General features: G+C 40.4%; 1 protein-coding gene across 6 annotated transcripts in view; it reads right to left on the bottom strand.

Annotated features, from left to right (window-relative positions):
• Positions 1–352: 352 nt before the first annotated feature.
• PLEKHG1 (pleckstrin homology and RhoGEF domain containing G1) overlaps positions 353–22,668 on the bottom strand; it is a 225,168-nt gene continuing 202,852 nt past the window's right edge. For all 6 annotated transcript variants that reach the window (XM_072767954.1, XM_072767936.1, XM_072767926.1 and 3 more), the window contains 6 exons: positions 20,946–20,979; positions 18,263–18,358; positions 16,506–16,544; positions 14,733–14,755; positions 9,455–11,102; positions 353–3,926 (listed from right to left, as the gene is read on the bottom strand). In XM_072767954.1, the coding sequence (XP_072624055.1) occupies positions 2,863–3,926; positions 9,455–11,102; positions 14,733–14,755; positions 16,506–16,544; positions 18,263–18,358; positions 20,946–20,979 (2,904 nt within the window). In that variant the 3' untranslated portion in view covers positions 353–2,862. The remainder of the gene's footprint in view (positions 3,927–9,454; positions 11,103–14,732; positions 14,756–16,505; positions 16,545–18,262; positions 18,359–20,945; positions 20,980–22,668) is intronic.

A 22,668-nucleotide genomic window follows, 5' to 3' on the forward strand; every position in this document is an offset into this window, starting at 1 on the left:
AATTTGCGACATTGTTATACTCAAAAAAATCCCACATTAATTTGTGCCCCCAAAGCTTTGTTTTGATTCAATAATGAAATAGTTTAAAAGATGTCTTCTGTTACTAACAAAAATATATATATATAATCTAGTGATTGATCTAATTTAGCCACCGATCAAGAAAACATTTACCATTATTTTAAAAGTGATCCAAACATACAGAAAATGTTCTGTCACTGAAACGTGGTATATTGTCATTAACCCTGAGCCACTGTCTGCATGGCTTGCAAGACAAGAGAAAATATTAGAACTAAATTTGTTTGGAAAAACCTTGACCTACCACCTAGAATAAACATACCAATTCACACTATAATTTACTTTCACTTTACAAACTTTATTAAATAATGAGCATTACTAACTTTCATTATCTTATATACAATATTTAAACTATCTTTTCCTAGATGCATTTTTTTTTTTTTTGCACAAAGAGTAGGTGTAAAGTGAACTTTAAAAAAAAAAATTGAACCTTCAGTACAGAGACCTAATAAGAACTTGACATACTTTTAAGTACATATAACTTTTCCCCCAATTATATACAATCTTAACCCACCTCCAAAAGAAACTATCTTAAACAAAAGCATTTAACTGGTAACATTGAGGAAAAATACAAACATGATTATACATATACACACAGCTCTCAAAATCTGCATCCTGGCTGACAGAAGTGATCTATAAAGATTTGTCCTAGAACCTAAAGACAACCACATAGACATTTTATACAGCAAGACATCCACCTTCGTGCGGCAGGGTGTATTCCTATAGGCAACATCAAAGTCATGCAATGAGACACTGGTGTGAAGAATTAATTTCCAAGAGCAAGACACCACAGTAATATGGACAATATAGAATTGGGGGTCACACAAACTAAAAAAGCAAAAATAGGAAATTGCTTTCTTAGGACAAGAAGAATCAGTAACTGTTTGAAAAACCACTTAGGGATACCTCTAGCAAGTCTAAGAATATACTTTCCTACAGGGCTTGTCTTTTCTGATACTCTCACTATTAAAGACTTGTATCAAGTTTAAAGAAAGGCAGTGAAAGCAGGAATGTTTCTAGAACCATGCCATTCAACATGGACTTGGTTTTATAAGCTACAAGAAGAAAGAATAGTATAGAGAAGCAAGAAAGTTGGGTTATTTTTTGTTACTTCAAAGGAAAAATGAATGCCACAGGTACCTGTTTGTAAAATAAGGATGGTTACATCTGATGTTTCATGGTTAAGAAAGAGAGGAACAGGACTTACAAAGAAGAAAAGAATTACGGTTGGATGTCACCGATTGAAATCGGTATCACTGCTTGCCTTCAAATGAAAGCCCAGGTCCCCTTTGCTACACATATATAATTGAAAACTGAGCCCATCGGGGAAGGGGTTCCAGAATGTAAAAATACTTGAAAGGAGAATACAACATTTGTGTTTGAGAAAACATTCTTGTTGCATTGACTGGAGTCTTCCAGAAAATAGAACATTTTTATAAAATAGCAACAGATCCGCCTTCACCTTTCTCTTTCACTTCTTTTATTTTGCTTTTTACGCACAAGATCTTGTTTTCGTTTTTCCGTTTCCTTCCATAAAGCCTTAGATTAGTACATGATTATCACAATGGACCACTAGTTGAAGACCACAATTACATCAAAGACGGTATTAGTCAGAGCTTAGTAGGCAAAGATTCTTGTCTTTTATGTGCCTCAAAACAATTAGAAAAGGCCCCCATGTTATGCGGACTTCGGAAAATAAATTTCATTGCAGCCAATGAAATCCTCAAGGTTGGGATCAGGTCATTTGGCTGAGGTACAAATCTCAGGAAAGTACACATGAAAAACTGCTCTGGAAAGGCTGGCCTGAAAGTGTTTTATGTTGGCTTATGTTTTACTGTGTGTTGATCAGAGATATGCACAAAAAAATAGCCCGAAGGGTTCCTATTTCCACCCCTGCCTTCAACTGCAATATGAGGAGATCACCAAGTTGTTCCCCATCCTTTCTAACAGGTTAGTCAATTTGCATTTTCTTGTTGGGAAGTTTCCTTTGAGCACCTGAGGGAATTATGTTACTCCAGCAATCAAAAATCAACACAATAAGCAGCACATTCTCCAGAACGTATCCAGGAATACAGGTAAGGATATATGCTTACAGAAAATATTGGTCTTGCTCCCTTCTAATGTCCAATAGCTACCCAATTTCTGCCATAGAGTGAACAGACGTAGGGGTAAGTGATGCAGAGTGAGACGAGCATGTATACTCCCATTCGAGATCTCTAGCTTAAGCTACTCTAGGGTCTTGTTTCCAATGTAACCAAAATGCCAGGCGTAATAAGCATGATCCTTGAAATAGTTTTAGTTTCCCTTCCTTTTTATTTATTTATTTTTTCCCTTCCTTTTTAAAACGTGGAAAAGTCTCCTTGCTGCCTTTGGGTCCTAGAATAAAACCACTCGTGGCTTCTGGATGATAAGAGAGGACTCTTGCATTTCTTAGACTCTGGGCACTATTGTCAGGATACGGGAGCAGATTCGATGGCCATGATGTTAAAAACAAAACAAAACAAAAAAACAAAAAACAAAGCCTAAAAATATTCAAGTAAGATTGACTTACATGAAGCATGAAGACAGTCAGCATCAGGAACACACTGTTAGATGCTGACCCTGGCTCTACAGTACGGTCCCGGCTGGAGTGTCAGCCGTTTCAAAAAGTTGTGCTGTAAAAGAAAGCAGGGTTTACACTTCTGGTTGTTACAAAATTGTTTTAATCTGCTACATAGAAAACACCTGCCAGTATCTGTCATGTAGGAGCATAATGCGACGGTAACTCGGTGGCTTCTGCCAAGAACCTCAGGCAAAGCTGCTTGAACTGAGACACTGAAATTTTTCCCTCAGCGACTGGACAATATTTTGCTGGTTGGGAGATGGGCCCCTCCAGAGATAGTCGTTCAGTTTGTCCGAATCGCTGTACGATGCCAGGTAGGGTGAAATCCCAAGCTTGTCACTTATCGGCTTTTTTGGAGTGCATGGACTATTCAAAGAGTAAGGGGTGCTGTTGGTGCAGGGGTCCTCCGAAAAGTCAGCTTCTGCAATCCTTGGGTCAGATTTCTTCCTCCGACCATGGGATGGCTCTACTTCTGACTCATCTTCTTCAGATCTTATTTCCACATAGTCGTCTTCGTCTCCTTCAGTCTCTTTGAAATTGGAAAAATAGTTCTGTGTGGCTATTTGGGCATTTAAGGGTACATTTCTATTGACTACCAGAACCTTCTGTGAGTCTCGGAGCGTGAGATCTGAGTGTTTTTCAGGGCCCTGCTGACACGGGTCAGCCATAGCTGGCAGCAAATCCTGGTGACTCTCACACCTCGAACTTTTGTGGATAGACAGTGGCTGTTTCTTTCCCATTTCACCAGGGTAGCTGATGGAGTCCACCGACTTGTTTATCAAGATTGAAGAAGAAGACTGAGACCTGCTATAAGGCTGAGATTTCGCACTGATGCCTTTCCGACCCAACGAGTTGTAGAGGTGGCCCTGATACGAGTTATCTTTGTTGGGCTGGCTAACTATCACACTGTGTCTCTGCAAGGAGCACAGCAGAGGGTCAGAGGTTTGAAGAGAAGGCACAGAGCAAGCTGTGGACAGCTGTCTTGGAATGCTTTTTGTACTGATCTCTAAAGTAGGATGTTTTGACTTCCCGTCTTGCTCTGGCCGGGGACAGAAATCCACTAACTCTCCATTACTATAGGTTGAATGCAAAAGCCAGTCCTCACTGCTAAGTTGGGCCTGGGAAGATGATGTAGATCTGAGGTTGGAGGGCTCTTGAGGGCTGGCCCAGCCATCCTTCTGAGTCTTACACGGAGTCTCTCTGAACACAATCTGGTCATACAGCTGGGAATACTCAGCGATCCTGGCACCTGGAAGGCAAATATGGAAACAATAAACATACGTGGGATGATTTCCACATGCAAATATTAAAGAAATAAAAATCTAACACTTTAATAAACATATTTTGAAAATTTAAATACACAGGACCTTTAAGTTCGAGGATGAGTCATTAATCATTGAATACTAAGCAACACGAATAAAATAATCCATAGTTTAATAAAAAATAAAAATGTAAAAAGAATGTCACCTAAAGGTTCATTTAAATTGATCTAACTCCGGATTATTTTATTTTAGGTCTGCAAATGTTCGCTATTTGTAATGAAAGTTTCTAGTGTTCTTTACAAGCATGAAATAGTGTCAATGATAAAAAAAACAAAAAACAAAAACAAAAAAACAAACAGGCATTGTAAAAACAAGAAGGTCAGCACTTAAACCGTGGTCAATGAAAAATAACTCAAGTAGTCATTAAAAGGAAGATGATACAATCTACCATGCAGTGGCTACCTTTGGGTTTTCGCTAGCCTTGACTGCTCTCAGACAAGGACTCCCAGAAGAGTCCTCTCCTGGTGGCTGTTCCTGTATTTCTTGTTTCTGGGCAGCAGTCTCCTGCCACTGTCTGGGAAACCAGTGTCTACAGGAGGGTCTCCTTTCCAGGATTTCAAAACCATGTGTATTGACTGACCCACATCTTCTTTCCCATCACCAAGAAGCCATTCACTAAAATCTATGCTCCTAAGATATTGAGAGTGAGTCATCTGCATATAATTGATAACGTAATACCCTCTAAGTATTTGTCCAGAACAGGATTTGGCCTTTACTCCATGAAAGCTATTGCCACTTCACATTCAGCTATGAGGCCATTCTCCTCTCTGCTCCACTTCTTAGTACAGACATTTCTAAAGATGTTAACAGAACCGAACCGTGCTATGGATAGAATACTCTCTTGGGGCAGGAATGATTTAAGAGACCAAAGATGTCAATTTCAAGAGCTACTGCACCCCCGCCCCCATCAACCCAATCCAGGTACCCATGAGACTGCCCTAGAATCAAAGAATTCCATGCATCCGATAAATTGCCCACACCACATCTACACAGTCTCTACAAAAGGAGCTATCTCATATATGATGGCCAGCAAGTGACATTACATTTCCTTCTTCTTTAAGCTATTAATATTTTTAGTAGCCCGTTGTTAGCAAATTATTCCTTGAATTTAAACAAAATATTTAGTTGAGTTTCTGCCATTTCTTTCAACTCTATCTTCTATTAGAACAGAAGATATTGGCTGTTATTCTGGGTGCCTTTAACTGCAACCTTCTCAAATTGTTTGCCTCCCAAATTGGAGTAAATCATCTGTTTACGTTTTCATAGATCCCATAATCAGATCCTCCAGGTTTTTAAGCCCAAATTCCTTGGAAGAACAGAGAATCTTAGTTTAGAATTCCTAGTAACAAAAACTTGAACTATTATTCCTTAAGTGGTAAAGACTTTTAATACCAATTAAATTTGGCAACCCCTTAAGAGATTGAAAGTTTCTGTGAACATCAAAGTGCCTATGTTAGCCATTCTGAAATCTATAATGTTTAATTAGCTTTATAGTTAGTAGCCCAAACAATGGCAGCTAGACCTTGAGACAGTCACTGGTAATTAGTGGCACCTGATTGTCAAACGATTCTGCCCAAACCATTCTCCTCTATGCTGTGGCCCTGAATATGATCCCAAAGCTAAGTCAGGAAGGCCCTAACCTTCAAAAAGTCCCAAAGACGACAATTTTGGAGAATACAATGAGAGCTAATGAAAACATCTGGTTAACCTATTTGAGTACCAATGTTTAACCATAAAGTTGTGTAAGAACAATTAGCTTTTGACTTTAGAACACGATAGGCCAGATGACCTGAAACCAAGATAACCACAGTGTTTTACATGCCTCTTTCTTCCTTAATCACACTCTCTTCTTCTTCTTCCTTTGCTTAATCAAATCTTATTTATAGCTCAAGACCCTCTATAAGCCCTACCCCTTCCATGAATCATTTTCTAACCCGTTTCTCCCCTCTGAAATCTTATATTTTTAGTGTGGACCATATTATTTAGCTATAGGCTACACAAATGCATGGACATGCATGTACACACACACATAATCTTGTGTTGCTAGTTGTTTTACATGGGCTAGTTTATCATTTTAGCTAGTCCATGAGCACTTAATCTTGGGCAACAATCCTTGCAGAGCACCAAGCATAATTCTAGATACAAATTGGTCTCAAGAACTACATAATTATTCAAACAATCTTTGGACTGCCTTTTATTTTAAGCCTAGGGTTAAAAATGGATGTGCTTTCCCTTAGACCATACCACAGAGAGTGGATGGGCAGCCTAGAAAATCTGGGGCATAGTAGGAGAAAAAAAAAAAAAAAAAAGAGGCAGGAATATAGTCTTTGATCAAAATGCTTCCTATAGATAACTCAAAATGGGCACAGTTTATCTTTGGATAATAAAAAGTTGACCATTTATAAATTTGGAATAAAAAGTATCACATGAATAGACAATATACTATACCTTTCTAAGTTTTAGGGATTTGTGTTTTGTCTGTCTCAGCTGGCACTCTAAGAGAGTCTGTAATTTGTTCGATGGCAATGTGAATAAGAGAATGCTTCCAAAACAACATCTGTCATTAAACAGATTTCTTTAACCAGACTTATAGGAAATAACCAGCCCAAGATGACACCTCTGGTCTAAAAACCTTAGTATTAGTCAGCTAGATCAAAGTTCCCCACCATCCTTAGTTCTGGCATTGATATCCTGTATACAAATATATATGTTATCATTATGTGACAACCTCAGGGCTGTGTCTGGTTTATTTATCCTCTGTAAGTTTAAGAGGAGGTGTTCTTAGAATTCCAGATAAAAACTGGAAGTGATCCTTGCTGAGATAAGTATGAAATACACTGTTTTCAAGACAGAGGATTACAATCAAAGCTTCTGATGCTGCTTGTGATGTAGACCAAAGCATAAAATGTTATTTTGCCTTCTCTACACAAACAGGAAAATTCCTCCAGCCTATATGGAGCTTTCTCCCATGTAAAACATCACAAAAAAGGAACCCAAAGGCCTCGTTTGCCTCAAAGACTATCAAGGGGGAGGCCTGACTACACAGGAATGCCGGCATGCTACAACAGGCTCTGAACAGTGGGAGTCACTAGACCTGGATGGGTGATTTAGAGGCAGAAATCTGACCCGGGGCCTGTAGACCCCCGCCAGAGAGTTCAATAAAGGTGCTCGAGAGTTTCAGCAGGTGAATAGGGCGTTCCTCCTTCCGTACAACACCGAGAGCAAGCTCCTGGCAAAGTGGCAAGGCCCATACGAAGAAGTCTGGAGAATCGGTCCGTTCGATTATGACGTCCTGTGCCCAGATAAACAAGAGAGAGAAAAGGAGTCATCATGTCAACTGATTGAAAGCCTAGTGGGCACAGGAAGTGGTCTCGATCCACCCAGATGGAAGATTCCTCAGGTCCGAGAGATGGCAGGCCCTAGGGACGTGCTCCTGCCAGATAGCGGTGGAGACCCCACTCTCAGAAGATGACTTTAGAGATCTCCTCCTCTCTGTTGGGGAGAACGTCGGTAGTAACTCACCATGTCAAGAAAGGACCCAGACGCAGAGCTGAGAAAAAGATCCCATAGGATCCTAAGAAGACATCAATAGGCAAAACAAATGGAAAATAAACCAAAAGTAAAAAGCAAAAGAAAACCCCAAAGGGACATCTATGAATACTTAAAAGGTGGATAAAAAAAGAAGACTATTCAAGGTGGTTGTAAGCCCTAATGATTCCACATTGAAGGACGTGCTTCTATCAAGGTTTGAGTTTTGCAACTTAATGAATGGTCCATGTTCAAAACAACCTGGCTCAGGCAATTACCACTTTTTAAACAATAGTCTGGTATAATCCTTCATCATCAGAAACCTTATTCTAATCTTTCCATGTTGAGTTGGTGGTTGCATTGTGCATGCACTACTGTTTCCAGTGCCATCTATGCCCCAAACAGCCCTTCCATAGCTGGAACTCTGTCACTTTTTCCATGTGTAACAACAACCAGCTTAGCAACGCTAGCAATGGAAAAGGTACACAAATTAATTCAAACAAATTCTTGCAAGGAGAAAAATATATGGCATCTCGTCTCTCACATTCATACAAAAATCACTTTTCACCTTCACTGTATTTAAAAAGAACAACAATTCAAGAGAGTCCGTAAAATCCTTTAGGTAGCAATTTCAGGGCTTACCTTCCGTATTTATTATGAAACTGTATGAGTAGCTCTAGAAAAATATTAAAGCTTTGGACAATTCTTAAACACTCCCAAACTTAAAATTCCCTATAGATTCTTGTCATGTAAGTTGTAACTTGTGGCTTCATTTAGGATTTGGATATCTCCTTCTTACTCACTTTCTACAGAGATAAAGAAATCAATCTCAAAGAAAGGGGGCTAGTGGCATCAATCTGGCCAGATGAGCCATGTCACCATGCTAACTACCTGAATGTGCCTTGATATTGAGCCATCTGTGTTCTACTTTTAATTGGAGACAGGTCTCCTCTCATTTGATACCAAGGTGGTCCTTTTGTCAGAAAATCTAGGGTTGGGATTCTTAAAATAGGATCACAAGGACACACTGTTTTAAATTGCAGATTCCTGGGCCTAACCTCAGAAATCTTTCTGGGTCCAGAGGTGAAAAGCTCCTAAGGTGAGAGCCAGGGTCCTTGGGTTTCTTCTTTCCATGACAATCATGTGTCTCATTTGCTTCTGTGTTCTCAGTGTCAGATTTTGTCTCTGTACTTTTTTATAACAGAGAAAGAAGTCAAACCTTCCTTTAGTCCTAATCATACCGATATCATACCTGAGATCCCAGTTTTCTGCCCCACAAAGGAAGCTTGACTGAAAGAATTATACTTTTTGGAAGCTATCCGAGAATACCAAGTGAGACAGTATTAAATGCATGACACCAGCTATTCTATGGCAACTATTAAAAAAAGTCAACTGGTAAGAGAAATACATGAGAAAACATCTGAGGTATATAGGATGGACAGCTTTTTAAAAGTGGGAAAAGGCTCCTATTCATCTGTCAGGATGAGTGGGCATTTTTGTTAGGATTCTGGAGCAACCCTATTCCACATGCTTCCAAATCTTCAAAGCTGACACGAGCCATGACACATCCCGGCACAGTGATACACAGGGAAAAGCTCTACCTGCCACAAGTTCAACTGACTGCTATTTTTCATATTTCAGATTAGTGAAAACTTCTTAAAATATCAAGTCTGTAGAGACAGCGTTATACAAACAACAAAATCTCCGAGAACCGAATCTTGGCTCCAACTTGTGTGACTCTGTGAGCTAAAGTGGGAAAAGATTAGTCATGGCCTTGTAGGTATTTGTAGTTAGGTCTGTGGTCTCAATTTGAGAGAACGGATGTCTGAGTGGCAACGTTCTCACCATTTCGAGGACTTTTACAACCTGAAAGCTGCCCTCACATCCTAATTTCAAGAAGGAGGGAAAGCAGTGTGAAGGAACGTACCGATGGCAGGACCCCCTTGCTTCTTTTCTTCCAAGATGGCTGCCAGGTCTTTGTGCATGGATTTATGCTGCTGGCTGGCCAGTGGCTGCTCCAACTCTGGGCTTCTCACTTTTAAAAGTTGATTTGCCTTCTTGATCTTCTGACTATACTGCCTGGCCATCATAAAAACCCTGCTTCTTGTCTTATCACTGACATCCATCCCGGCGTCAGGGATTTCCAAGTCTGGTTGGGACAGACTGCTGCTGTTGGCCAAGTCATAGGGGTTTTCCATGGGAGGTGTTTCACTGGCCAAAGACAGCCGGTTAAGACTCATAAAGGAGGCTTCTTTAGAAATCAGGTCCTCTTCAAAAGGGCAGTTGGCCCGGCCAGCTCTGCCAGGCTTGTCTTTCAGGGGCGTGAGGAAAGTGTGACCTTCAGGAAGCGAGAGGGTGGACACAGAATGCGCCGCATCTCTGCCCAGCTCCGGCGTGCTCTCGGAGTGCAGCCTGTCTGGCACGTCATCTTTGCTGACAGGAAATGCTGCGAGGAGCCGGTCTCTAGCTTTGACTTCGTTTTTCTTGATGTAATTTTCCAGGTCATTCCAGATTTCATCTACTTCTTCCGACAACTTATCAGATATAGATTTATCACCTATAGATAGGTTACAGCTGAAAGAGTTATAGAGCAAACTCAAATAATCATTATCAGAAGGCCCCTGGTGGTAAGGAGCTTCATCCTCACTGAACTGGAGGCTATCCTGGGAAATGAAGGGCCTCAGACTGTCACAGCAGGCAAAGTCGGCTTCCAGACCTAAGAAGGTGCTCCTCTTGGGACGCTTCAGGCTGCTGCAGTTAAAATCCAGCGAGGGTGGATCTGGGAGCCCTATGGTGTCATAGATGTTTTCCTCAACCATCTGGAGTTCGTGTGTGCTTTGGTTCGATGCCTGGCAACCTGTTAGAGCTCCATCCCTTTTTGTGTGCAGAGAGCTCTTCTCGTGGCCAGCTTGCTTCTTTGAGAAGGCTAGCTCTGGGGTGCTCTTGGGGCGAACAGAGTCCCTGGCTATTTTGAGGGGTGTGGATTCAGCTTCTTCCCGTTTTGCAACCATTAGTTTTAAGTCCTCGTAACTTATGTTATCATAGACATGGTCAATATCATCAATAGTCAACTCTATAGATGACCCAAAGGGAGTCATTCCATCCTGCCCTTCTGTTTTAGGATCACTCTGTAGTTCCCTTCGGGGGCTGTACTGAGAGCCACCACTGTCCCTAATTCTTATTTCAGGAGTGCATGTATTGCTCTCACCAGCACTACTGGCCCGCCTGACAACCCGGTGGCTGGAGCTGGTGGTCTCTGTGGGCTCAATCTGTCCCATGTGCCAACTGCAAGGGCGACTGGAAGTGCTGTCTTCACACAGTCTGGTAGAGTTCAGATCTGAGGAGGAGAAGGACGGCACGAACATCTGATAATCATCTTCATCATCCTCGTTCTCCTGAGGGGACCGACGACTGGGAAACAAGGCTTGTCTGATTTGGTGGTCTGTCCAGATGTTTCTGATGGCTCCACCCCCACGAAGCACGTTGATAATGGCAGAACTGCTCGGCTGATTGTTCCTTTGGGCGGGAGATGGCCGGGTTGAGGTCCGCTGGGGAGACCCTTCCTCTCTGGAAACCTGAAGTGGATAGAAACATATTGATTGAACTGCCGTGACATGGACACATAACATATGACGCTCTCTTGGTTTTACACATTGCTTCTCCCGCTGGACTATAATGTTCATAAAGCCAATGATCAGTACATGTTGTTGATATTAATGGAATTGAAAAGCACCTCTTCAGATTTTTACAAAAGGGGCTGAAAGGACAGGAACTGATATTTACTTAGAAATAGGCTAGGCCATTTGCAGACATTCTCCACACTTAACGTTCATAGTCACTCAATGAATTAGACATGATTGTACCAATTTCACATAAGGAAATCCAGGATCTCTCCAGTCAGTAGAAAGGCTAGGGCACAAACTTAAGTCTGACTCCAAACCCCTTACCCTAATGCAGGGAATCAGCAAAATACAGAAAACTCTTAAATACTTCCAATAATGTGCACATGGTAAATAACATTATATAAATGAACATATATAGGTATCAAGGGCCATTGTATGTGGTTTCTATCTGAGGCTTGACTCCCAGGAGTTTTTTTGTGATTTCTGGTATATGAGAAGCCTCTGTCAGTAATCCGACTCCACACCTTAAAGCTTTCCCTGAAATCTGCAGACCTACAATGCACCTGACTGGCATTGCCTTGGTTTATAGATTCTAGGCAGAGAGCCTTTGTTGCAGACATGTAACTTAATCCATTGTTAATTTAATAAACATTTTACTTTCTTTCAAAATACATTTAATTAAGTAATATTTAGATACTTGTTAGGAAATAAAATATTGTGACATTAGCAATTTCTAATAAAAAAAAAAAACAATGGAGTCATTTATAACTTGTAACCTTTCTTGATGGAGCTGAATTGTGCAGATAGAGGGAGTGGACAGCCCTCTGACGCCCTCTGTAGGTATAAGAATTAGCTTCAAAGAGTTGAAAGGGTTAAGACCTGTTCAAACTCATTAGTAGCAAGGACATATTCTCTGGTCAAACCACTATAGTAACCTATTAGAAATGTCAAATTAGAAGAATGAAAATTAGCAAGAATTTTTCATCACTTGTCGATGTCGATGAAATTGGGATACATATTACCTTGAAATAACCTGCTAACAATATGTCTTTCTATCTGCCTGCCTGCCTGTCTACCAGGAAGGAAGAGTAGGGAAGACAAGAATAAAATTTCATCCTGAATGCTATTTTTCCATGAAAACTTTGAAATTAAAAAGAATCTCATTTAATCTTTTGCTTTTTTTTTCACACAAATTGTTGACCATTTGAGGCCTAGGAATGTATGAATATGCACATATATGGATATATACACACTAAATATATATATAATATTTTATTTTATTTATGGCTCTATTTTTTTTCTTTACCCTTTAGTATCTCTCCCTTTTTTCTTACTCAGATTGTACTGGTATCATGTTATAAAATACAGACACCCATTAACTATGTTTTATAAAATTAGTTAGTATTAACTAGTCATGACTTCATGACAAAACAATCTGAAACATGACTAGTCATGACTTCATGACTTCATGACAAAACAATCTGAAAGTGTAACAAAAGGATTTTGTGAACAGCCAGAAGTAATACCTCCTTAAAATCTTCCATCCCAGAAAGATTCCCAGACACTTTAGAAAATTAGAAAACCTGAATTTTTAATATCAAAAGATATTTTTAAGGTAATTACTTAGAAAGGAAGATAGCAGGACTTTGGAAACTGATATTTTACATCAAGTAAATCATTAGGAGAACTGAAACAGCTCTTAGATGGAGAAATAATCAGTATGTGGATTTGACATAACATAGACGTGTGTGGTTTAGATATCTCAATTTCAGTAGAGCCATGATGAACATTTCCCCCTCCTCATTTTTCTACATTCTTAGCCTTACAGCCATTAATAGTAAGATGATGATAGCTACCATTTGTGGAGCACTTGCTTTGCTCCATATTCTGTACTGAGTACTTTTTCTTTTAAGATTTTAGTTTTAAGTAATCTCTACACCCAGTGTGGGGCTTGAACTCATAATCCCGAGATAGAGAGTCACATGCTCCGCTGACTGAGCTAGCCAGGCATCCCTGTACTAAGCACTTTTAAAAATACATTTTTGCATTTAGTCTTATAATGATTCTGTACATTAGCAAACTAAGTCTTGGTAAGGTTAGCAACTTGCCTGTCATCATATAGCATAGGATTGACAGAAATGGATTTGAATCTATACCTGAATCCAAGCATGACTTTAACAGCTCCCCTCTCTTTCCTGCTCTTGCTCTCTCTCCCTCCTTCCTTCCCTTTTGTCTACACACACACACAAACACACACACACACACACGCAAGGCCTTAGAATATGTATTCTGGGAGAAATACAAAGCTATTATTAAGGAATGTTTCCTGTTATAAACTCTTTAACCATTAGTAAATCTGTTCTCCTTGCATTTGGTATTGTTTATTCTTGTTAGGATATGGAATTTTACCACTAAGGAAAAAGTACATTGTTTTACTTCTTTCTTGTCTTCAAATTTTATGAGGTTTAGTTAGTCCCCATATGGAGACTTGGCTTGATCACTATTGTCGAAAGTTTCCAACAAGCTCTTGAGATTCCATCCTGAGGACTGGTGGAGCGATCCCTTCTACCTAATATGACCGAGAGCCTAGCTCCATGATCTTAGTTTGGCTGCCTTAAAGAGGAGGGCGCCTTCTGCAGTGCTTGTTTATGAAAACAATGTAGATTTAAAAAAATCAAAATTTCATGCTGTATTTCAGGAGAATAACCAACTAATAAGTTTCAAAAGCTTCCAAATATGTGCTACTTGAAAAAAAAATTCACATGCTCTAATTAAGAAAATTACTTTGAGGTAAGACTGTTGATTTTTAGACACGTGATTGGACTTATTGGAAAGATACGGCATTTATTAATAAGGTTACTTGGGCCCTGTGCTCAGGAGTGCTACAGTGGAATTGTGGGGAAAGAGTTTCATAACCGCATCCTTACAGATATAGAACATTAAACAAAACCCACAATCCATTCTCTAAGAATTGTTAACCTAGATAATTAGTAGACAATGGGACATGGTTTACTCAGGTCAGGATACAATATCTATTCTTCATAGGTAATAAATTTGGATAGACATCTTCCAATAGAGCATATCATTTTTATTCCTCCTCTCTCCTAACCTTTTATCAGAGGAAGAAAAGTCCAAACTTCATATGATGAAGTTTCATTATACTTCTCATCATGCTTCTCATACTAGTAGCCAGCCCATATTCTTAGAAGGGGATCTCTGTGACCAAAGGCTGATGTTTTGATAAGAGGGCAACATTCGGGAGGCAGGAGCCTTGGTCTTACATGCTTAGAGGTGCAGGGCAATGTGGGGTGCGTCACACTAGTCCTTAGGATATGTGTAGTACACCCTAGGAAACCTTACAGCTTTTGAGGTGAGAGGGGGATGAAGAGATCATTACCTTAGTTCTGAGAAATGAAGCCAGAGGAAGAGGGAGGTTATAAGGATGAATCGTTACTTAAATCCATCTCAAATTGTAAAATAATTGCTTACATTTGGAATACGGGCTGGGGGTAAGATATATAAGGGTATCTATATGGGGTGCCTAAGTAAACATTTCAAAATAAGAAATGTAATAGTGTTTACCTTTTGGATGTCTTGTGCTGTTTCTGAAAAATAAAAGATTTTAAAAGAATTAATTTTAAGGATTAAAAATGTACTGCATGCATATGTAAGTACCCCTATTTTATAGGATTTTAAAACTTGTCAATAATTGAAGCCCAAGAGGCACTGGGGCCCTTTAGACTTCATTTTCAGAAAATGTCTCTCAGTTATCCCTGTTATATAGCCTGTAGTATATGTAAAAAAGAAAAAACCTTACATACATCTGAGTGTCAAGTACCTTTCTTAATCCCTGAGGGCAACAGACTAGTTCATGTTAATAAGTTTCAAAGTCTTCCCCCCAATTATGTATTATCTGAAGTACATGCCCTAAGCCATGAAAGTCACTTAAACACAAGGTGTACCTAGCCACATCCTGACAGACTCCCCTTCAGATACCTCAATGACATGTGGCTCATCTTTCAACACTGTTTAATTATGAAAGCATATCAAGAAAACAGTGATCAATTCCTCTCCGCAAATCCCACCTTGTGGAAGTTACCATACTTATAGCAGTTTGATGGTCCTCTTCCCAGTTCCCATACCCACTGGCCCTAGCCCACCACAATGCATGGTTTTGTTTTTAAAATAAAAGTGCAATATGCAGCATTGTATTTCCTGCTAAATATATGTGGACATACTTGTCAGTAGGTAGAGAGGTATTTCATTCTTTTTGACTACTACAGAATATTCCACATAGTATTCCAGGATATACTACAATTTATTGGACTCTTTTCTACTTGATGGGCATTTTATGTGCTGCAGAGAACACACACACTTGGATCTAGCCACACTTGGGGGAGCACTTATATATAGGAAGTGTACACTGTGAAATTTATAAAGGTGAAAAAAGGGAAATTGTTGAGTCAGGAGTAAATGTGTATTTTAAATTTAAATGGGCATTACCAAATTTTGCTCCACAAGGGTTGCAGATATTTATACACTATTCATTTTGGAGTGCCTGTTTTTCTATATTTTTTTGGTTGAGCTTATAGCTTTCCCTTCTCTATCTCCTTTAAATGTATTTAAATGATTTTTCAGATTACTAACTTGAGTGACCATTTATAAATTTTATTCATGATTTGTGTTTTTTTCTGTGAAACTGCCCAATTACATTCTTTGCCTTTGATTTTTATCTATTTAAAAATATTTATTTATTTGAGAGAGGGAGAATCTGAAGCAGACTTTGTTGTTTTTTTTTTTTTAATTATTATTTATTTATGATAGTCACAGAGAGAGAGAGAGAGGCAGAGACACAGGCAGAGGGAGAAGCAAGCTCCATGCACCGGGAGCCCGATGTGGGATTCGATCCCGGGTCTCCAGGATCGCGCCCTGGGCCAAAGGCAGGCGCCGAGCCGCTGCGCCACCCAGGGATCCCTGAAGCAGACTTTGAACTGAGTGTGGAGCCTGATGCAGGGCTCAATCCCTGACCACGAGATCATGACCTGAGCTGAAACTAAGAGTTGGATGCTTAACCGACTATGCCACCCAGATGCCCCTCTGCCCTTTAAAAGAGAGTCCTTTGTCTCTTCTCTTTGACATACGGAATTTCTTTACATAATAGTGATATTAATATTTTTATACCAGTTATCTACATTGCAGATATTTTATGTCATTTGGCTTTACATTATATAATGGGGCTCTACTACTTAAAGAAGTTAATAAAATCTGTCAATTTATATGGTGTTTATGCTTTTGTATGGTTTGACTCAGTGGATATCAGCAAGAATGAAAAAGAAAAGATATTTTAGGACTTACCACTCGTCTTCAAAACTTTATGTGATCTTGAGGAAGGTTCTAGGGGAAAAAATAAGGCGAGCATCATTTGCAAAACCAAATCAAAGTTTTTTTCTTTTAAATTATTTGAGCAAATTATTTGGGCTCTAGACACTATTTAAAATTAAATATACCTGAATCCCTGTCACTTAGAGACACTTAACAGCAAGACATTCATTCTCTCTGACTAAAATGTAGGATAGAATTTAAGCTGCGCAATAAGGAGTCCTATAACGGAAAACTACCCTACCCACAACTAGTAGAGCAATTTCCCGAACTTTACCTACCACATACAGGGTGACAGTGTTCAATTTTATATCCTTAAGCCGGACCCCTCTCCTGAGTCTCAGACCTCTAATGCTAACAATCAATCAATCTGGCGATTCCCCCAATGTGCCTGCAGACTGAGCAAACCTAACACGCCTCAAACTCACCAGTCTCCCCTATAACTGTTCTTTCATCCATGTTCTTTTTTTTTAAATAATATTTTATTTATGTATTCATGAGAGACACAAAGAAAGAGGCAGAGACATAGGCAGAGGGAGAAGTAGGCTTCTTACAGGGAGCATGATGTGGATCTCAATCCTCGCAGTGGGAATCACACCCTGAGCCAAAGGCAGATGCTCAACCGCTGAGACACCCAAGCACCCCTCATCCAAGTTCTTATCTTAGTTGTCATGGACATTACCCACCCAAGTTAGCTCTCAGGACATCATTCTAAATTTCTCCTGTTTTCCTCCATCACAGTCCGATGGGATCTCAACATTCTTCCTTCCCCTGCCAACCCATTCATCACTGTCTTAATCCAGACCTTTATCATCTCTCCTCCAGACTAGATGGACAGCCTACTTCAGTTTCCACATCAAGCCAGAATTCTCTTTTTAAAAGGCAAACATTTTATTGCTGAAAATCCTTCTGTAGCTTGCAGGATCAAGCCCATACCTTCTGTAGCTCCAACCATTTCTCTTTCTGATTTACCTTGCACACCTCCACCTCCACCCATAGCTCCATCCCATGTTCCAGCCAGGCCAAACAACTGGCAATAGAGGTCTGCTCTAAGGTGTGCTGGCTCAAATCTCAGGGTCTTTGCATGTGCTATTCCTGCCCAATCTGCCTCCTCAGCTCCCAGACTCCATCCCAGGTTCTCTGCTCTGGGAAGCCTTCTCTCTCCTAGAGAGTTAATGCCCCCTCTCTCTGCTTTATCTCTCTCTAAGCTTCCTTGCACTCAACCTCTACCGCAGTCCATTATGCAGACTGGTTCTTGTTCACCCTTTTTGAGTCTTGCATTGAACTATCACCTCCTAAGAAGCAGGAGTCCCGTGTATTATTTATTCTTACACTCCCTGTCCTCGGTGCAGTGCAGGAGGTGTTAGGTAGGTACTCAAGAGATACTGATTCAAATGACAAAAATATCTGAGGGCTAAGAGAACACTACAAGGAGCCTGGTTCAGCAAGCACAGGCTAAAGGTTTAGGTTTGAATAATCTTTTGTGTGTGCCATTTATAGGATATCATTTCCCCCAGTCTTAGTCAATAGGCTTTCAGTACCTGCATGCTAGTGGTAAGATGCTATGCAAAGCGAAACTAGTTGATTGGTATGTTTTATATTCCCCGGGAAATAGAGGGTTATGTAGAAACGTTTAGAATGAAAGCCTGACAGTCAGACTGAAAGGATGTTTCACTGCTTGCCCCCCCTCCCCTCGCCAGATTCTTAAATTTTGATCACAGCATCCTATTTACCAGATTTTCTTCTCAGCCGATACGGAGCCGAACCATCTTTAGAACCACACAATGCTTTCGTCTCTCCCTCAGGACTGTAACAGAAACCGGGATAATCTGCAAAGATAACCACAGGCACCGTAAGAATGAGGTGTTCGGTGACTTCTCAGAAGATCGGTACAACTTGTTTTGGGTTTCTAGGACTTTATTCTTTTTCATCAGACTTGGTGTGATCTCTCCTTTTGGGAAGCCTGGGTGGCTTAGTGGTTGAGCACTGCCTTTGGCCCAGGGCATGGTCTCGGGGTCCCGGGATCGAGTCCCACGTCCGGCTCCCTGCATGGAGCCTGCTTCTCCCTCGGCCTGTGTCTCTGCCTCTCTCTCTCTTTCTCTCTCTATCTCTCATGAATAAATAAATAAAATCTAAAAAAAAAAAATCTCCCCACAGCTGACCTTGAATATGTATCACAGGACTTTTCATTTATGTTAACACTTTCAGAAGTCTGTCAGCAAGGTAAGCTGCCCTTCTTGCACACATGTGCTCTCTCGGGCTCTCTCTTACACACTTACACACACACACACACACACACACACACACACACACACACAGGCATACACATTCCCTATGTATTCTCCTTTTTCATGCATTAACAGGGCCATAATCGCATCTTTACCCTTAGTAGGAACTTTATTAAGATGTATATGGTGTGGTTAATCTCCTACTGCCGTGCAGGATCATCTGCAACTTGATGACCCCCAGAGGTCAGAAAATTCTATTAAAATAAACATCACTGCAGCTGAACTTGTCAACAAGGCCCCTGACAGGCTGCCTGTGGTGATGGGCCACAGCAGAGACTCTCAGTGCAAAGCGACCTGGAGAATTCAATCAAAGAACAATTTCTCTGTCTGGCTTGGTGGTGGAGGATGTTGAGCTACTCCTACTCTATGGAAGCTGTCCTCCAGTAGAGTGACTCTTAATACTTTTCTAGATATTACTCTTTTCAACATTGATGAATGCTTTAGGTTCTCTTACCAGAAAAGGGATTTTCATTTAATTTCATAGTTTATGCCTCTGTCTATCTAAGGGATACACAGACTGCAGATTAAGAAAATCAGGTCTAGGGGCACCGGACTGGCTTATTTGATTAAGCATCAGACTCTTGATCTCAACTCAGGTCTTGATCTCAGGGTTGTGAGTTCAGGCCCTGCTCCTTGCCCAACAAGGAACCCACTTTAAAAAAAGAAAGAAAGAAAGAAAGAAAGAAAGAAAGAAAGAAAATTGGATCTAATCCTCTAGCATTTTAATTGAACATCTGAAACCTGAGGGTAAACAATTTTAGGATGTGGCTGTAATAGGGTTCAGCTTCTTCAAGGGTGTCGAAAGTTCTGAGGATTGTAAAGACCACACACATTTGTCCAAAGTCAGGAGCAAAGTTACATAAATGAGGTCATTTGGCCCAATGGACTGGCCTACTCTGCTCATACCCGGCCAAGTCCAAAGTCAAGGTAGGGCAAATGAGGTGATTTTCCCAGGCTGGGTTACTCTGGCCTAGTCCTGGGCCTGGAAGAAAGGAGTGTGGTACCAATTAGTGGCTTGAAATCATTCTGTGCACTCACAGAACCTCATTGGTGTCCATGAACTAGCTCAGAGGCTGGGGGTAAGGACTTGATTCTGTTAAATGATGTCAGTCATAAAAATAGCAGACTCCTTCAGAGCCTCATCTTCCTCTTAAGTCTAACATGCGCATCTATGACGTTACTTTCTCTTTAGAGTGTTTTTATTAAAAACAAAAAATCTTAAAGAGCTTTCTGCTGAATAAAATGGGGGGATTTGGAAAAGACAGGGCAGCGGGCCCCAGCCTAGCCTTCTGAGATGACTCATGTCATCTCTCAGGAGCTGCTGGACAGTGAAATGGGGGATCCTAGCTACATGGTGCTGGGTGAGGGGGGGGTTCATCTTTCTACCTCACTAATGCTTCTTGTTTCCCCTGGAGAGTTAACCACCAGCTGTGTGGAGGGTGTGCCAATTGGTGTTTGCACCTGGGGAATGATTCCTCAAAAGTAAGTTATTTCAAATACTTTAAAAGTTTTTGTTAGACTTGGTTGTAAGTCTTTAATGCCTCTGATTCCTATTTAATCTGGGAGATAACAAGGATGTGATAAATGATGTTGAATGAGGTTTTATTTTGTAGGAAAGACCTCACTTGTATTTATTTTCTGCCTGTTTTATAAGTCCAGACATACAATCACATATGTGGGGCAGTTATGTTTTGAAATCTGTGCTGCATCAGGGAAACCATTAACTATCCTGTTGGCATGATTCTTACAGGTAATCAACAGATTTTCCTCTGATGGGGTGTGGTAGGAAGTGTATGTGAAGCTTTAATATTTGGTGGTGGCAGAGGGGAGGGTAAGAATTGATCCTAGCAGCATATCTGACATTCTTAGTTGACACAGAGATCTAGACCCATGGCCAGTCATCAGGTGAGTCACAGATAAACCAGGTAAAAATCAATGTACAAACAAGTCAATGTGTTAGGAAGAGATTACACCATCTGTGAGCTCTTCTACTAAAAGTGAATAGAGAACCGCTCCTTTCTTACAGTTGACATTTTTTAAAAATAAACTTTAAGCTAGAAAATATGATAGATGCAAGTAGACAGGAAAATTTCAAATTGTATTAAAAAAAAAAAAAAACAAAACTTACGAATGGCATCCATTTCAAGTATTGCTTGCTTGGCCTGAAAGAAAGAAAGTACAGCTATAATTGCAATTACTTTCTGTTTCTTCTTTAAACTACCAATAATAATATAGGTCTTATCCACCTGAATAAGGGATTTTTTGGAAAAGCTTTAAAGAACTCATTATTTCTTTTAGGCACTAACACATAGTTAAGGGCTTCACACAGATGAGCATCCTCCTGGTGAGCAATAGGTGCTACACAATTGATGCACTAGAGCTAAGCTTAAAGTCTTCATCTGGAAGGAGGCAAGGGGAGAAGGGGAGAAGGGGAGAGGGAGAGGAAGAGACAGAGAGACAGGGAGAGACAGAAAGAGAGGGAAAAGGAGAGGAAGGAAGGAGAGGGAGAGGGAAGCCTTTCAGTAAAGTTTCTAAAACCTGGCTGATCATTAGCATCTGTTGTTAGCTTATTCTACATATATGTTTGTGTGTGTGTGTGTGTGTGTGTGTGTATTTGTTCATGAGAGACAGAGAGAGAGGTTGGCAGAGACATAGGCAGAGGGAGAAGCAGGCTCCACACAGAAAGCCCGATGTGGGACTCGATCCCAGGATCACGACCTGAGCCAAAGGCAGACACTCAGCCACTGAGCCACCCAGGCATTCCTGGTCAGCTCATTATAAGATGTAGATTCCTGCTACCCAACCCTGATCTACTGAACCCAACCTTGATCTACTGAACTAGGGATAGGGCCTAGGACCTATATACCACTAGCCTTCTCCAAATCACTGGGGCCTTATAACTATTTTGAATTGTTGCAAAACAGGTTGCTAGAAGTTTCCTGTTTTCCTCCTTCCAAATGCTATGTGATTATCCTTAGCTTAACTCTCCTGGCTCCCTACAGCACCCCTGCAACTGCCACCTCTGCCCTAAAATCTCCCTAGAAGGAGCTGTGGTGTGGGTGTGGGGGAGGGTCCTGAGGATGTACTTTGTGATGCCACCTCTGCTGCTTACCTGGCTGGGTGCTTTCATAGCTGGATGTGTTTCCTTAGCCACAAATGGCAAGACAGGACCTACCTTTCAGGGTTGCTACTAGACCCAAATGATGGGCACTCAATCCGGAGAAGTTACCACCCATCTGCCAAGGGCCTGGCCCAGGTATACCTCCACTCTGGCTTCCTTCATACATCTCCCAACCTCAACCCCAACCTTCACAGCTTTAATGTCTTGAAGCTTCTTTTTATTGTTACTGCTGCCAATATTATTAATGTTTAGGGAAATATAAGGAAGATTGTTAGTTACTCTAAAGCAAATCATTTTGCCTGAGGATTCAAAGAGGGGGAGAAATTACTTTACGTAGGCTTTCTTGCTCCCTCATGTCACTTTCTTTGTTGAAAGGTCATATAACTTAGCCTACAAACATTGGGCTAAAAAATCCTCTCACAAATAATTGCACTTGTATTTTGCCACAATCTGGGATAGCAAAGATATTTAGGCTAAATGATAATATTTAGTTAAAAAAAAAGAGAGAGAGGTTAAAAAAAAAAAAGCCTTGATGCAATCATCTTAAGCTTGAAAAAACAAATGGTTAGATTTTTACAACACTGATATTTTTATCATATAGTCAGAGTTTGAGATTACTAGTTGGAATTAATTTCAAGTGCAGATGTGAGCTTGATTTCTGTGAAGTGAATTTACAGATCCAGGTGAATAAATAAAATGCAAAAGTCTCTCCTTTTATCTTTGTTCTCAA

This window comes from Vulpes vulpes, chromosome 1 (genome assembly GCF_048418805.1).
Source record: "Vulpes vulpes isolate BD-2025 chromosome 1, VulVul3, whole genome shotgun sequence".
Classification (NCBI taxonomy): Eukaryota; Metazoa; Chordata; class Mammalia; order Carnivora; family Canidae; genus Vulpes; species Vulpes vulpes.